Source organism: Macaca mulatta, chromosome 13, assembly GCF_049350105.2.
Source record: "Macaca mulatta isolate MMU2019108-1 chromosome 13, T2T-MMU8v2.0, whole genome shotgun sequence".
NCBI classification, from domain to species: Eukaryota; Metazoa; Chordata; class Mammalia; order Primates; family Cercopithecidae; genus Macaca; species Macaca mulatta.
In genome coordinates this window covers 57,855,130-57,872,034 of record NC_133418.1, presented here as the reverse complement: position 1 = coordinate 57,872,034, position 16,905 = coordinate 57,855,130, and the positions used below count along the sequence as shown (strand labels likewise).

Below are 16,905 nucleotides of genomic sequence, written 5' to 3'. Positions count from 1 at the left end.
CCACGTTGTTGCGAATGACAGAATCTCATTTTCTTTATGACTGGATAGTACTCCATTATGTATACGTACTCTTTATATCTGCAAAATAGGATTTTAAAATCCTATTTTAAAAAAAAAATCATCTTCTGCTGATAGTACACTGATGGGAAACTTCTCCAGTAGTAAACTGGGTATTCTCCCTTGGCTTCATCTTAGTTAATTTAAAAATAATGACATATTTAATTTACTCAGGTGAGAGATAAGCGGTATTTGTTATGTGACTACAAAATATGTGACCAACACAATTGTAGGTAGATGATGCCTTGTCTGATTTAATCCCCACCAAAACTTTGAGCAATAGAAGATATTCCCTTTTTATTTTGAAAATGAGAAGCTGAATTTGGTCAAGATTAAGTGACCAAACTCTGTGCTTTGTACCCTTCCCTGCCGGGGCCTCCTCATTCCCAATTTTGCCTGACACATATTCTGGCACAGAAGCGAGCACTGAATAAATGCCAGTAGAATTCAATTCTACAAATGCTTGAGTTAGGCTTCATGGTTAATGGGTGAATACATTTAGATAGAATAACACTTTTCCATTCTCCCAACTACAACACCAACACTCAGTGCCTGATGGCGGTTTGGGAGCATTAGTTAGAATAGGAGACTATAGTTTCATACATACTTATTCTAACTGTAAAGTTGAATTGATTTATTGAATGCATAGCTATAATATGAATATATTGTAGCTGTAATATTGGGTACATATGTGTACATGGCTACAATATTGAGTACATATGTGTACTCCCAATTATCTGGGCGTTCACTAAGCAATACAATACAATAATAAACATATAAAGAAAATCTTTATGGATTTTAGTACAAATTGTGAATTTAGAAACAGGTCACAACTCTCCTCTGGGAAAATTCCTGTGATGGCCTCTCATGTTCCTTGGGGCAATGAGCCACAGTTCTTAGAGGTATCTGCCTTTCTTTGAGCATGTACTGCTCCTCTCCAGATATCTGCATCCTCACATCTTCACTCCTAGAAATCTTAGCTGAAATGTCAGGCATCTTCTCAATGAGGTCTACTGTCACCACTTTTTCTTTTATTTTTTGATATATGGTCTTTCTCTGTTGCTCAGACTGGAGTGCAGTGGTGTGATCTCAGCTCACTGCAACCTCAACCTCTTGGGCTCAAGCGATCCTCCCACCTCAGCCTCCTCAGTAACCGGGACCCCAGGTGCACATCACCATGCCCAACTAATTTTTGTATTTTTTGTAGAGACGGGGTTTCACTGTGTTGCCCAGGCTGGTCTTGAACTCCTGAGCTCAAGGGAGCTGCCAGTGTTGGCCTCCCAAAATGATGAGATTATAGGCGTGAGCCAATGGTGCCTGGCCCCTCATCACTTTATTTAAGAAGGCAAGCTACCTTAATCCCCAACTCCAGCTTCCTAACTCTTAACTCCCTTAGCCTACTAAATTTTCTTTCTTCCTTAGCACATAACATGTTTTAGTTTATGGAAGAACTTTCTCATTTATTATCTTTATTGTTCATTGAGCCTCCCCCCGGGCCCAGGAGAATGTAATCCAGGAGGGCCTGGATCCATCTCTTTTATTCAGGGATATATTCCGAGTACCAAGAAGTGCATCTGTTCAGTAAAGCCTGAATGAATGAACAGGTAACAAAAAATATTTGTTGAATGACTAGAGGGTAACTTAACTTTTTCTCAGATAATTCAGTATTTATAATAAAGTTTAAGAAATGCTTTTGATTAAACTATTCTCATTATCTTAAAGTGAATAACGATCAACTCCAGATCTTTTTAAAAACTGTGCTCATTTTATTTTCTGTCCTGTCTTTCTAATTTTCACCTAAAGATGTAAAACTAAATATACTATTTGTTCACTTTGCAAGTACAAAAAACTCAAATACGAAAAATTTGACTTCTAATGTTTGGTGACTGTCAGATGCAAAGAGAATGTGCTGCCATCTTCCTCTGTCCAACCCGTTTTCACCCACAAGACAATCCAAGCACTAAGGTGTCAGTCGTGTGCTCAGGACTGCCCTGCTGATAAGTGGTTGGGATTTGGAGGAGACACCTAAATACTGATGGTTGACCTCCCAGCAGTTCTTGTTGGACTCTATCACACTACCCTATCAACCTGGTTGGTGTGTTATGCATGTCACTCTACTAGTGACAATAGGGGAATTTATTTCTTAAATCTCATGAATGCCTTTTCTCCTTCTTCTCTTCTTACATCATCTCCCAGACAAAGGAGTTAGGTGAACTGCACAGTGAAGAGAGCTCCTGCTGTGGTGGTCCAGCTCTCATCTGGCACTTCTGCTTGATAAGCTCAGAGCAGTTCTTTTAGACTGCATCTTGTAGGCACGCTTGAAAAATAACCCAGTTAGCATTCCCCTAGCCTCCATCTATGATTTCATTGGGAAACTATGCATTAGATACTTTGGAAATAAATATACACAAGAAATTACAACTCAGTTTGAATGACCCTCTACCTTGGAATGTCTAGAACTGTGAGTTATACGGCCAAGAAATATGTCCAGGCCTGCTGGCTCAAAAAGTTGCTATTCCTTATATGGAATCTGGACAGACAGGGAAGCTGAAGTTGTGTAAACTAAACGGAGATTTTTTTTTTTTTCCCAGCCACTTACGTACCTCATCCTTGACCTATTTCATTTATAGGTTCCTTTAAGATATGCTGCCTTGAGAGTTCATTGCCTTCTTGCCAGTCCTCCAACAACAATTTTCAGAATAGCCAGTGCTTTACATGGATTTTAATTATATTGGAAAATCCAAGGAAAGGGCCAGAAAGGCCATGAGGGTGGTGATGCAATTATATCGGTAGAAGGTTAGACCTGCTAACAGTGAGGGGATCTGGTTAGAGTAACCCAAATACAGTCGACTCATTACTGTTGGAAATTTTAAAATGTAGACATTCAGAAATGTTTAGTCTGGTTTTCAGTAAGGAAGAAGGGCAAGTAGATTCAGACAAGGACCTGCATGCAGCACAATAAGCACTTTTTTTTACTGTTTTTCCTTGATAATGGAGAAAATGAAACAACAAGCTATGAACTTAAAGCTAGAAAGAGAAATTCTATTTTTTGATAGGAGTAGTTATTTTTTCTTACACAATGTAAGTGTATGGGGACACAATGTAATGAATGGGGACATTTTGCAATCTTAGCTTACACAGAATATTTTAAAGTTAGCAATTCAGAACACTCGGGGTACGTTTGCTTTCGCTAATCCTTGTCAGCGGTTCTGAAGTCTTTCTAGGTTCAAATCTCAGCTATACCGTTAACTAAGATAAGTTTCTTATGCTCTCTAAACTTCAGTTTTCTCACTTAGAAAATGAGGATTAAAAATCGTACCTACTGTACAGCATAGTTGGAAGAGTTTAACAAGTGAAGACAACATAAATAACAGAGACTGATGAGTACTTAGTGTCACATAAATAGAAACAATTATTACTCTTACTAGCCATATTTATTGATTAAATGGAGCTTTCGAAAAGTGGAAAGTAGATCATAAAAAAGTCCCATTCGTAATGAAAAGTGGACCCCTGAGTCTGAACACACTGCCTTGTTACTCAAAATTTCTTCTTTTCTAGACTTAGGTGTATATTTTCAGTAGAAGTGGGGAAAAATGACTGTTACCTAAACAATCCAAAGGAAGTGCTGGATCTTTGCATTTCTTATTGCAGTTCTTCAGATGAAAACTTGTGTTGCCTAGATTCTTAAATTAGAGTATGATCTTACGCTTGTACTTCACGAGGTTGCATTGGGATGTAGATATTTACGGATTGACCTACAGACTAAAAAACAAAACAAAAAAACAAAACAAAAACAGGCAAAATGATCTTCTTCTTAAAGTCTGGATAATGATATTCACTTATACGGCTTTCATTTCAAGGCATTTTTTTTTTTTCAAAGTGTGGATTCCCCGAAGAGCAGGCTTCACTCAGGGTACCCCGAAAGCACGTGGAAGTGACCCCACTCACTCATGTGAAAGAGAAAAGCTCACCTTTGAGAAACATATTAGAATTCCAAAATGAGTAAATCTGAAAGAAGATATTTTAGTTGTAGCACACATATTGGTTTTGTGATTTAAGACTGGTGTTTTTATTTTAAAGGCACAGCAGGAGGGAAAGGTGGCGCCGTAAGCGTTTCTATGCTTAGCGCCTCTACAGGTCTGATCGAGCCCTGGTCTTGCAGATCATTATAATACTTTTATAGCTATTTAGGTATTTTGTCACCAAAATAAATATATATTTTACTTTTAGGCAAGTCTAAAGGAGGGAATCTCAAATTTGTTTACAAGCTCAGGAATGGAAATAGAATGAGTACCAAATATTTCTATATCACTTGAAAACACCATTCATTGTTAGAGGTGCTGATATAATTTAGGCTTTGGGTAATTTTGATTTTGATAAACCTGATTTTCTAGTTTTTAAAATCTCTAATCACCAAGCATCTAGTTTTTGCTCGTTAGAGAAGCTAATGCTCTCATAATACTTTTTATTTTCCATTTTCAGCAAAGCTAGCTTTAAATATTTCCTAATGCTAATGCCTGATTTGTCTAAGCAGTTTAGCTGAATCTAATCTTTTATTACTGTTGATGCTCATCTCTATTTTCAGAGGGTTAATTTGCTGACTTTCTGCAAAGTTCAGTTTTTGTTACATGTCTGATCAAGCTTAACAATAATTTCCTACATTTTATTAGCCAAAGGAATGTTTGTTTATGAGCTTAGAGTCATATTTATTAACATCCATGATTAACTGGAAATTGCCCCGTGTGGTATTTCAATCCACACATGTGTTTTGATTAGAAAAGGGACAATTATTCTATTTGCATTTGATTCTAACACAAATGGTATAATTTTCAGCTCTCTAAGTAGTGAAACAGTTAGTAGTGAAGAAAAGAAAAGGTAAGGCCTTAGAAAGACTTCCATTGTGGCTGTGGCTTTCTTATCACTTAGACCCCAGTATAATTTTGTTTTTGGTAGCACATTTCTATAAAATAATTGCTATTGATAATTACCTTAATTGTTCATATACTCTGTAAAGTATCACTTTACATTATCTATTATGTATGATAGATAATGTATGGGGCATTATCTATTATGTTGCCTGACATTGATTATTGTGTACTTTCAAACATATTTCATCCTCTTTAGGATTGGCTGTCTATTTAGATTTAATACGTGACAAATATTATGCATGTAGAAATCCCAGTAAACAGGAAAAAATATATTTTGAGAAGGTGATTTATGTTCTCTTTAATTCCAAGTACTTTCTCTGACGCTTTCGTGACCTGATCTGAATCTCCAAGTTCACTTTTTTTATCCAGTAGAATAGAATTTAGCTTCTCACGGATTGCTTGGACACATGGCAAGGGATTCTTTCTGAGAGTGTGATGCCACAGGAATCTGGAATCTGACTTTTTGAAGCTCTGCCTGAATGATTAGTAGCTCAGGGTGGTCTTTAGAAGCTTTAGTGCCAGCATAGAGTCTCACGGATCCCCAAGGCATGACTGGTCTGGTTAGCCTCTCCGGAACTGCTGACACAGGAGTCACCTCCTTGGAACTGTTTGTGGACCCAGTCACTTTCCCTGGAGATAAGGACAACCTTTTCGAACCAAAATTCTTGCACCTTTCTGTTAGACTGAGGGTTACTCTTTTATTTGCAATTCAGAATGAAAACTTTGATAAGATTATCTGACTTTTGTTGTTGTCTTCCTTGGGTTGAGAGCTAACTAGGCACGTAAGTTTTGGTCCTATTATCTTTTTAGGCTGGGTCTAACAGAATGACAGAAAGGCACCAGTAGCTAGCACGATTCCCAACAGTCTCTATAATAGTGACTCACTGAACGAATGAATGAATGAATGAATGAAAGAACAAATGAGTTTTTCAGATACCTATGTGACCACGGACTTGATGCTCCCATTTCAAGCTTCTATGATATCAGATTTTTTTTTTTTAAACCCTGTTTGGTCAATTAGCTGCACCCAAAAGTTTTGCTCTAATTCCTAAAAAACTTCATATGAATTGGAAATGCCTCTTTCTTTTGATCAGGTTTAATCTGCATAGAACCCCCTCTTCGTGCCAGAATGCTAGCTTTAATAAATCAGGCAGCTCAAATTGAATAAATCTATTTAAATACTTATAAAATATTAAGGATGCATTTGGGAAAAGCCTCTAAGGTTATTGTGGCCCCCGTGCACCTCACAGTAACTAATTTATTAAGCAGTTTGCAAACCTGGGAAGAAAGGAAAAAGAAAAATGGTTTCATAAACCAAGAGCAGAAGCCAATTTTTCAGCTCAGATGATGAAAGGAAGCATGCATTTCTAATCAAAAAGACAGATAAGCCTTCTCTCTCCCACCATTCCCTCACCGGCAAAGTGCCTTTTCATCATCAACAACACTCCATTCCTAATGGCTGCCTGGGCCTTTCTGCACCTTCTCCATACACTGGTAATGTACACACAGCATCGCTTTGAAACAAGAGCCCATTAGCTGTGGCAGACTACCTTTTCACATGACGCTCTTCTGTTGCAAGTCATCAGCACAGTGTTAAATCATTCTTACTGGGCATGCTCAGAACCCTGTCAGAGGGATAAACTGATATTTAGAGCCATAGCATGAAAATTGGTTTTCAGCCCCCTTGAAGGCCAGTTAAAAAAAAAAGGGGGAAAAAAAAGGGAAAAGGTCATAAACTAGACAGGTAACACCAAGCTCATTTTTTCTACCTTGGAGCTTTTCTTCTTTGGATTTCTTTGGGTGATCATTTGTGACTCTCATTGTGATGCATGTCATGGCTGTCCTTTTGTGCATAGAGTCAGGATCCACATATTGTTGTTGTTAGATATTCTAGGTCATTCTGCCCCCCACCCAACACTTAGTATTACTCCCCTCCCCCAATAAGTCAATAAACATCTGTATTAATGACAGCTGTCATTTTAAATGAGTTTGGCCTGCCTTGTAGGGTTCAGAAGTGTTATCTTTCCATTATTCTTCATTCTATCATACAAAGGTGTCACAAAGGGGAGCAGTCATGGGGGCCTATAGAGAATCCTACCTCACAGGTCCTTAGTCTTAATGGCTTAATGGTCTCATCATTTTCCACATGCCACCCTGAAAAAGGGCCCCCTTGTTCCTCCTGCCTCCTTCCACATGGGTTTATCAGGCATGAATTTTATATAATAATAACTGTTTTTTGTTTAATACAACATATGTAAAGCATATGGAAATGGTTGGAAACAAGAAAGATAGAGCTTGTAAGGGTCACTTTGTTATTTATTTTTAAAAGCCAGAGTCAACAAATTGCACAGTAAACTAGCTATGGCTTATCCTAGACTCATCCACCACGTTTATGCAGGAAGTAATAAACATAAACATAGTAATAATAGCAGTCATTTATTAATAATAAATTACTAATTTATTAATAAAAGAAATGGTGTATTACTTTTGTTACGTAAAAGTAATAAACATAGCGTCAGAGTGCAGTGATGGTTTTCAAAGACCCACTGACTGGAAAAGAAAGGGTTTATTAAGGTTAGCCTATATTTTCTTTTACTCAGGGTAAGCAGGAGGAGGGGACTTGATTTCTGACATGTTGCACATTTATTTGGAGTCATTTGTTATTTTAGGCCTAGATTCCTAAGTGCATTTTCTTAAGGTGCTTATATGCATCCTGTATCCATGTCTTTCTTCCCCCAGGAAGCTGGTTGGGACATGCTCAAAAATGGGGCTTGAGTGAATTATTTTTCTGCCAGTGAGTGTGGTGGGAGGAACTAGAGACTGTCATCTTTACTGGCAGGCATGGTGACATTTCCCCATGGCTCTGAGTAATGCAGGGGGAGATCAAGACCAAGTTGAGTATTGCTATTTCCGAGCATAATTCATTTCCTTGACATCACTAATGCCTTCTGACATTTCTCACCATAGCCAGGGCCTCTGGGGACAGAGCCCTGTGTGGCTACAGTTGCTCTGATCTGGCCCAGTTCAGTTAGCTTCAGACATTAGCATGTGGGAGTTTCTGGGGCCCTGTGATTTTCTTTAGATGGAGATGCTCCCTTTAATGGGTCACCACCTGAATCATCAATGCTTTGATGAAGCATTCAGCCAAGTAAGGGCAAAGCATAACCGTCAGAGAACTAATATTGACTTTCCCCACCCTGCACCGCAACCACTCACCAGGCAAGTGGCAGGAGAAAGCCTGGCAGTTGCACTGGCTTTTCTGATGATAAGATTCACCTGGTCATACAAAGACTGCCCTCTTCCAGAGAAAACCGGATTCAGAATGTCTCCTCTGAAGCCTGAGAATCTGGCTTTACCAGGAGCCCCCAATGATTTTCCTCAACAGGAAAGGGTCTTTGTAAGGATTTTGGGCAAAGTTCTTATGTGCCGAAAATTCCTGCCTGGACAGCAAGTTGATGGGCATTTTGGCTTGTTAAATGAACAAAGTCTACTGGATAAAATGATCCCAAAGAACAAGCTCAAGTATCAGAGAAGGGTAAAGGGAGGAAAGAAGAACGTGACCAGATGAAAAAAAGTGTATCAAACCTCCAGAAAACTCTATAAAACTCGAGGCAGTGGTGGGGGTGAGGGGATCGGATGGGGGAACGAAAGGAGACTCAAACCCCAAGATAGTTATCTCTGCCTTCTTGCAAGGGCTGGTTTTATTCCCTTTCTTGTACCTTTTGCTGGTGTCATTTGTCAAACCTTTGAATAAAAGTTGCAAAGCAAGGTTATTTAGCGGGTACTTTCATCCGTCTCCAATTATTGACCGGAGTAGGGGTGTTTTGCCATTCCTTGGGTCTCCAGCCTGTCGCCTGCTTTTGTTCTATCCTGTAAGGCTCAGCACCAAGCTGGAGTGGAGTGCGGCGCCCACCCCCTTCCCTGCTCCCAGCCCCGCAGGCCTTTCAAACAAAGCCCTTTGCAGCCTGTTGCATGCACCTTCTGGTTGTGCTCTCCTGGAGTCTGCTTTAGAGACTTCCTCTTGTGGGGATTTACCGATTTGAAACAAATCCCTTAGCTTTGGTCCTGAATCCCATAATTTTCAACTGTGTGATGATCAGAGTTGTTCATCAGCCTTAATAACAACGTGGTAGAAGCAGCTTTCTTCCTGCTGCTGTTCTGTCACTGCTGTGCCACCTGCTCCATCCCTGGGGGTGCCTCCTGCTCTCTGCCACCAAGCTCAAGTGTCTGCAGTTGACCTCACCAATTGTTGAGAGGAAAGATGGGCACAGGTACATGCGTCAGATGGAAACAAGAATATCCTCATGTACAAGATGTGGCCCCTTATGTTAAATCCAAAGACAACTGAAAATGTCAGTAGCTAAAGTTTATGCAGCACTTCGCATGCTCCAGGCAGTATTCCAAGGGTTGTGCATGGGTTAATTATTAATCCTCACAACAACCCTTCCAGGTCAGTAATATTATCAAGCACGTTTCTCAGATCCAGTCCATGATCACATGCACAGGAGGTGAGAAAATGGACTCAGGCTCGCAGGCCACCAACATGAGACCTACTGAGCATGTGGCTGGTCTTGAAGGGAGGTGGGAATTTGACAGAGGATAGTATCTCTAGACAAGGGGAGGAGGCATAAGGGACTCTGTGGGTTGAACAGGCAGCATGAAAGCACTCGGAGAAGCATTCTAGATAACAACTTGTATGAAATTAAAAAAAAAAATCCAAGTAAAGGTTTCAGGAAAGGCCAGTATCTGGAACTGTAAGATGATTGGAAATCATCCTTTGCCTTGGACCAACTGAAATGCACAGAAACAAGGCATAGGTGGCAAGTAAGGCCAGTGGAGCGATCAGGAAGAGGGACAGAGGGCATGTGTAAGCTGTCACCGCTGCGGGTTCACTCAGGGCTGAGTCTGGAACCAAGCAATCATGACTTGATGCCAGTGAAGAGAATAATTGTGTTGATTGATATATGAATTTAAATATAAACACTTTGAAATGTTGAATTTTGAATTCACTTGGTCCTTTATGAACTTTACACGTAACTTAATTTCCAAAAATATTTATCTGATTTAAATTGTATATAAGATGATGATACTGGTTTCATTGCTAAAGGTATCTCTTTCCTGGCCCACATACATTATTTTTCTTTTTAGCTTTTCTTTAAAACGATGCAAGGGGAGATAGTATTATATTATCTAGCACATTTAATGCAAACCACATATGTATTTTGAAAATTCATATTTTTTGTTTTTTTAGAAACAAGGTCTTATTTTGTTGCCCAGGCTTGAGTGCAGTGGTGACTGTAGCCTCTAACTTCTGGGCTCAAGGGATCCTCCAATTTCAGCCTCCCAAGTAGCTGGGACTACAACCATGAACTACCATGCTCGACTAATTACTTTTTTATTTTTTGTAGAGTTGGGTCTTGCTGTGTTGCCCAGGTTGATCTCAATCTCTTTGCCTCAAGCAATCTCTCCACCTCGGTCTCCCCAAGTGCTGGGATTACAGGCAGGAGCCACCACACCAGATCTTAAACATGTTTGCTAGACACATTAAAAACATTGAAAAAAATTAGAGAAAATTATTTTCAATAATAGATTTGATTTAATCCAGTATACCAAAATATAATTTCAACATTTATTCAACATAAGACATTAATAAAAATTTTTTACATTATTTTTCTTGAACCAGGTCTTTGAAATCAGGAGTGTATTTTACATTCTTGGCACATCTTAGTTCCAACTAGTCACATTCCAAGTGCTCAATGGCCACACGTGGTTCGTGGCTATCATGTTGTGGGGGCACAATTCTAGTGGCTGAGAGTCACTCCACTGGTCATATTCTGGCTCTCTCGCCTTTTAGCTTACAGCCTTAGAAAAGTTAGTTAACCTCTGTCAGTCTCATTTTTCTCACCGTAGAGATAATAATAAGGACCAAATGAGTTCACGCATGAAACTGCACTGAACCTGGGCACAGTTTTGAGCTCCTGGGATGCCCTCAATAAATTTCAACCATGCCAGGACTATTAAAGCAAAGCTACTGCCTACGCTGGCTTCCATCATTCAGAACTTGCCCAGACTAAATGTAATGTTCAGTTTCTGAGAACATTAGACTCTCCTTTTCTCTCTATAATTTTTGATTATACACACGCACAGACACACATCTGTATTATATCTTTATTTTAATCTAGCAATTCTCAATCTTTTATGCCCCACACCCCCCCCAGGGAACATTTGGTCATGTCAGGAGATGTTTCTGTTGTCACAACTGGGGGTGCGGGTGCTACTGGCAACCTAGTGGGTGCTGCTAAGCATCTTACAATGCACAAGGCAGCCCCTCCATGACCCCAAATTTCAATAGTGCCGAGGGTTGGAAATCATTTTAACGAGACTAAAATGTGGACACACATGTGTATATGTGCCTTTATTATTCTTTGATGTCATTTGGGACAATTTAGAAGGTAAATTATAAGTAAACTATCCATGATCCTTGTGATGTCTGTTACTTGTTGTGTAGAGGGACTCTGCACAAGAAATTCCCTACATAGGCTTCTTCAGGCTTTCGGGAGGGGAGGCAGTATGGTTTAGGGAGTCAGATGTGGGAGGCAGATGAGCTCCCACACTCCTGTGACCCGCCACCAGTCAGTGGAGGCTCCACCATTGTGGGGCTGATTGGAACATGACAAGAGTTTGGCTGCCGCTGGACTTGCTTGCTTGCCAGGAGAGAGTGCCATGTGAAAGCTGACAGCTGCCTTCCTGCCCCCTGGAGTCTGCAGGGTCACAGGAGCCAAGAGAAGGAGCAGCAGCCCTGCAGTGCCAGCTCTGGGGCAGGTGGCCCCATGACAAGGGCCCTTCCCACTACTTTCCCGCAGTTATAAGCTGTGACACATTTACTCAATTCACTCCAAGACTGTTGAGAAATGGTTCCACCGCCCCCCTTGTAGCTCATTTTAGAGTGCCCTGTTTATTCACAGGCTTCCTTGGGGATTTGTAGGCTCCAAGCTACAAGGGGAGTGCAATGGCTTGCTTTTTCTCCTTTGTGTTCTCTTGGGAAGTCCTTGCCGGGGTTTCTTCTAGTCTTGGTTTCTACAGTTCTGTGCTTCTTCTTCTTAGTATTGTGCTATTTTCCCTTAAGTTTTTTTCCAGTTAAAGTCTTTTGGGTTTCTTGGGTTCATTTTAGAAATATCATTGTATACTGCATTGGCATCGAGGCTCACTTCATAAAAAGCACCAACGGAGGGGGGATTTCAGTTTCCTTTGCTCTAGATTGTACGGAAAACTCACTTGTGGATCTTCTTGCTGCAAAAAGCTGCTTTGGTGCTTTCTTGATTTCTGCCTTCTTGGGAGTAGCTGTTTTACTTGTGATTTCCTGGCTAACTGTTGATGATGTCTGTCATTCCCAGTGTCTAGAAAGGATCCCTCACACTGCCCTCTGTTCATGAAGGTGGATATGTGGTTGTGGAGAAATACAACATTGTGAAGCAACTTCAGCTTCTCATGCTGTACGTGGTAGCAGGGCTGGTATAGCAGAGATGCCCTGACTGCAAACTGCAGTGGCCACTGGTTCTGGTGACCCAGTTCTAACCCAACCCGGACCAAAAGACCACACTCAACAAAGGAGTATGAGCTGGGAGCAGAATCCCCTTATTGTCCACTAAAATTCAAAGTAAGCACGGGCCCCAAAAGGAAATATTCTGGCTTTAAGACCATGTCTGGTGAACAGACGAATTAAAGCCAAGTGGCTGGCTAGTTGCCTTGCCAATGATGGGGAGCTATTCCTCTCCCGCACGGCTTCTACTTTCACCGAATAATCAGGTTCCTTCTGGCCACCTGGAAAATGCAGAATCAAACACCTGTTTAAGTAGATGTGGTGAGCTCTGGGCCTGCCACCACCAATCCATCTGCAGCGCACGACATAACATTCACCAGCTGCTTTACTTAGCATGAGGTGGGAGCACGACGCTTTGATGAAAGCATCAACAACACACTTAAACCACCACTGAGTCCAATGATTTCCACATCAGTGGGGAGGCACAGGCTTGCAACCTGCAGCCTGCCAAGGTTTGCCCAGGCTGGGGGATGGGAGGGAGGCTGCAGGAGCACAGTCCAAGCTCAAGTGAGCCTGGCCCCGCTGCTGACCTCCTGAGACCTCAGGCTGCAGCAATCCTTCTTCGGGAGCAGACTGTGGCTTGGCTAAGCCAGCATTTGAATTCTAGATAAATGAGGGCATTCTGTTGGAAGCAGCCATGGAGACCATCATTTTACATAGAGCAGTTCTCGCCTTTGTCTGGGTAGAGCTCAGCTTATGGAGAAAGCCTGAGGAAAGAGGAAAGGGGAAAGGTTTTATTTTTGCCTCTGCATTTGGGCGTGTGTTTGCATTTTTCCTTTTGGTTAAAGTGATGTTGAATCTGTACTCCTTTAATTTCATTGTCACCATTCTGGTCCTAATAAAAATGGTCTTTAAACACAATTAATCATGTGGTGCAAGGCAAACTGCATACTCTTTCCCAATACACAGATTTCCTATATTCTCAGCAGCTGATGCCATTCTAGAGAATCTCAGGTTATTTTGAGGGGTGGTGCCAGAAGAAATGTCAGAGCCTTCTTCTTAAAACAATTTATGAATAATTGAGTAACAACAAGGGAATCGCTCATCTTTTTTTCGGCTTAATGTTTACATCAAGGCAGAATCAGAAATGGAACTGTATCTTTTATTGAGTGCTTAGTATGTGCTAGGCACTATTCTAAGTATGTTATATTAATTAAGTAATTTAATCTTCACCAGACTACAAGGGAGATATGACAGTTTTGCAGTTGAAAAATCAGATGCACAGAGAGGTTAAGTAACCTCTCAAAAGTCACGTTGCCAGCAAGTGCTGGAGACAGGTAGTGAGTCAGGGCCATCTGTATTGAGAGCTGGCAAACCGGGCTGCATCCCAGACTGCTGGAATCCCATGATTGTATCGGTTGAGAAACGAATTCATTTGTAAACATTTAACGATGAGGCAATTCTAAAGTACATGCTTCCAACATGTAGGCAACTCTTTCTCAGGAAGCCTGAGTGCTTTCTCCTAAAAGTCTTACTCAGGATCCTGGAGAGGGGAGGTTTTGAGTCATCTCTTCTTGTTAACTGTGTTCTCACATACTTCAGGGGCTATCCTAGTCCCCTGGGGGATTTCCAGTCCTATCTACTTCAAACTGCTCAGAACTCTGTGAGCAAAATAATATACTGATGTGATGTGAAGGAAATGTGGGAATGGCACAGTGTGGAAAAGCAAGGACATATTTCCAGCCCCCGAATGGTTTGCACGAGGAGAGGTGAGGCTGCCTCCCCATCTGTCTGTCTTCCTCCCACCTCTAGTTGTCTGCTTCCTTCTGGAGTTGCCTGCTATCCTAATGTGTCCCAGGTATCCATTTGTTCCACTAGCATGAGGGAGCAATTGTCTTCAGCCTGTGGAGTGTGACTGTTTGGCCGAGGGCCCGAATCAAAGTCTTTAGTCATCACACTTGACAAAGGGATTTATCACCAATGGAAAGACGAATCAATCTACTGAACCTTAACTTGGTATTTCTCTGGGAGTCATACCAAGGCTTAGAAGGTCACTCTCTAGCATTAAAAGACCAAGGTCTTCCAAGACCAATGCTATCCATTATAACTTCCCCATAGCCAAGAAATATTCCTTATTGACTAATAACATAAGGGGTAGAAGAACGAGGGCACTGGAGGAGAACCCTTTGCAGTGAATTGATCTTTCACACATGTTGGCTGAGGACCAGAGGCCAGGGTGGGCGAAGCCTTGGTAGGAACCCCCACCTGCTCCATGTGTGCCAGAAAAACTCTGATTTTAATATAAGGTAGACTATTTCCTACATTTTATTTAATTCAATTCCAATGGGAGGAGAAGGCAGAAAAAAACAAATACAGGAGACATAGAATGTAGCATCAACTCTCCACTGATTAATTGTGTGACCTTGAAAAAAGTCACCAAAGGGCTCTCAACTCAGTTTCCTCAGGGATTGGGCCAGATAATCTGTTATCTTCTGCTCAGCAATAATAGTAATAGTTATAATTTCAATGTGTGTGGATGGGGTTATGCCTCCATTTTTCTTTGGGAGTCTAAAGAAAGTTGAAGATTCTTCAAATCGTGAAAAATGTAAGGAGCAACCAAGTTTATCATTTTCACTGCAGATCGTGTGTTTATATATATTCAACAGCTGGAACATAATATAACATTTTTTTTTTTAGTAATTTCAAAACACATGCCATGTGCTGCATGGAGATTTCCAGGACTTCTACAATCGCTAACTTTAACACTCACCTCTAATATATTCTGACTTAAAGTGTGCAACCTTGTTTAAAATGCACTGCTAAAGCATATATTTTCATGTATTGCTATGTCTGAATGCATGATAACCAGGTCGAAAATCAAATTATCTGTGTTAGGGTGAATATTATAGTGTGAATACTGCCTGCTGTGCTGTGAATGAATCTTGTAAACACAATCAAATGCATCTTTCCCTTTCTCACGCATTCAGACCCCCACCCTGCTTGGAGAGGCAGTTCTTCACCTTCCGCTTCCCATTGTCACAGCAGTTCATGTTTACCGTGGGTGACATCTTCAGCTTCCATGCAGCGTGAGCTCTGCCAGGTTGCAACTGAGCATTCTCCTCCAAACATCAGCCTTCAGATGAAAGCTGTTTCATGAATAATGGAAAATAAATAAATATCATCCTTATTTCAGAGGTTTGTGAAATGCTTTGTTTAACTACAAGTGTCTGCTGAGAAACTTCTGTTCTCTTAAACTGTTTTATTGAGGGCAAAGGGTAGATGTTTAAAGGGAGTCATGTTTGCTCCATTGAGAATTTACTTAATTATTCAAATAGTGGAGGAGAGGGATGCTGTGTGACATTCAGAGAGGACCCCAAACTTCAGGAAGCGGTAAGCCAGCAGACAGCTAAGGGCTTTCAGGGAGGAGAGTGAGTCCTCTGCTAAGTCACAAGTCCCAAGAACGTGCTTTTCAGTCATGGCCCTACAGCTGTCTAAACACTTTGTGAGCAGCCACGATAGTCATTTATAGAGTGCCCAGCTTAGATAATGAAGAAGCACTAAGGGAAGACTTCATCTGAAGAAAGAGGCTCTGTTGTTCCAGTGCCATACAAGGCAAGATTGCTGTGAGATCGTAGCAAAGATGACCCGTGCACGGTTGTCCTGGATCTCTCCTCCTGCTGGCAGCATCCTTGCCTGATGTTGCCAAATCTCCAAAGTTCGCAACTGCAATGTTCAGAAAGGGAAAATAAACTGTGAGTTATGGGGTTACCCTGACCAGTTCTTCCTGTAACAACTCAGTTCATCTCTCCCTTAGCAAAATAGTAAAGGTGCTGGTATTAGAGATGGATTGCTCTCTCCTTCCCTGCCCTTCCTTTCTTCTTTTCGTACCTGTTCTTATCTGAAACCCCAGCACTCATTGCCCACAAAGGACCTACAGCTCTCAAACAGGTCTCCACCCTCACTGCACAGCACCCACGCTGGACAGCCCTTCAGTACTTTCCTGGGCTCCTCACTCTCCCTGTCTGCCTGTCTGTGGATCTCTGGTCAATCAGTTATACACTTGATCTTAGCCGAAAAGCTGAGACATGAGGATAAATCAGTTCTGATGTCTGAGTATCTGATGGGGTTTCATGGATTACCCTCCTCAGGCAGGGTTCCCTTCTTGTCAGAAGTGTTCAATGACATTGTCCAAAGGAAGAAGCAATGGTGACATTACAGGCATTGGGGCAGCCTGGGATCCTTTTAGCTGTGGATATTAAAGCTGTTTCATGAATAATGAAAAATTATTATTCAGGCAGCTGCCTAACCACAGACTAATGCTGGTTGTTCCCGGGAAACTTCCTTGTTGATTTATCATAGACTTTGAGGGTTGAATACTTG

General features: G+C 41.2%; 1 protein-coding gene across 33 annotated transcripts in view; it reads left to right on the top strand.

Annotated features, from left to right (window-relative positions):
- The window catches only part of LOC114671950 (uncharacterized), a 474,108-nt gene that overhangs the window by 251,037 nt on the left and 206,166 nt on the right, over window positions 1-16,905 (top strand). For 6 of the 33 annotated variants that reach the window (XR_013402447.1, XR_013402474.1, XR_013402476.1 and 3 more), the window contains one exon: window positions 15,513-15,717. The exons of the other annotated variants lie outside the window; for them this stretch is intronic. Coding sequence is in view for 1 of the 6 variants with exons in the window: in XM_077958661.1 (XP_077814787.1) it covers window positions 15,513-15,615 (103 nt within the window). In the remaining 5 variants the exon portion in view is untranslated. Of the gene's footprint in view, window positions 1-15,512; window positions 15,718-16,905 lie in introns of those variants that run through there. 33 annotated transcript variants of the gene reach the window in all.